This window comes from Brassica oleracea, chromosome C2 (genome assembly GCF_000695525.1).
Source record: "Brassica oleracea var. oleracea cultivar TO1000 chromosome C2, BOL, whole genome shotgun sequence".
Classification (NCBI taxonomy): domain Eukaryota; kingdom Viridiplantae; phylum Streptophyta; class Magnoliopsida; order Brassicales; family Brassicaceae; genus Brassica; species Brassica oleracea.
The window spans coordinates 12,123,645-12,124,243 of record NC_027749.1 but is presented as its reverse complement, the minus strand read 5'-3'; the positions used below and the strand labels follow the sequence as shown (position 1 = coordinate 12,124,243).

At 42.1% G+C, this 599-nt stretch overlaps 1 protein-coding gene across 1 annotated transcript in view; it reads left to right on the top strand.

Annotated features, from left to right (window-relative positions):
* The window catches only part of LOC106323467, a 29,250-nt gene extending 28,813 nt beyond the window's left edge, over nt 1-437 (top strand). Inside the window, exons 4-5 of the mRNA XM_013761585.1 lie at nt 7-177; nt 273-437. Coding sequence (XP_013617039.1) covers nt 7-177; nt 273-437 — 336 coding nt within the window. The remainder of the gene's footprint in view (nt 1-6; nt 178-272) is intronic.
* The last annotated feature ends 162 nt before the right edge of the window (nt 438-599 follow it).

The window sequence follows — 599 nt, the reverse complement described above, 5'->3', positions numbered from 1 at the left end:
TTGAAGACGAAACTCTCAGAAGAGTTTGCGATGAAAGACCTTGGAGAAGCAAGACAGATTCTAGGGATGAGAATCAGTAGAAACAAGGAAGGTCTTAAGCTATCACAAGAGGAGTATGTGAAGAAAGTCCTCAAGAGGTTTAACATGGATGATGCGAAGCCAGTTAGTACTCCCCTGGCAAGTCATTTTCGGTTATCCAGAGAACAGTCTCCAAAGACGGAAGACGAGATGGAATATATGGATAAAATTCCATATGCTTCTGCTATTGGCAGCCTGATGTACGTGATGATATGTACAAGGCCAGACATTGCACATGCAGTAGGAGTCGTCAGCAGATTTATAAGCAATCCAGGAAAGTAACATTGGAAAGCCGTTATATGGATTTTCAGATATCTAAAAGGAAATCCAAGCTTATCGCTATGTTTCACGAAGTCTAAGACGGGATTGCAGGGATATGTTGATGCTGATAATGGAGGTGACATTGACAACATGAAGAGCACAACCGGGTACGTCTACACCTTTGGCGGTACTGCAATTTGTTGGGTTTCAAAGTTGCAGAAAATTGTATCTCTATCAAGCTGTGAAGCTGAGTATGTTGC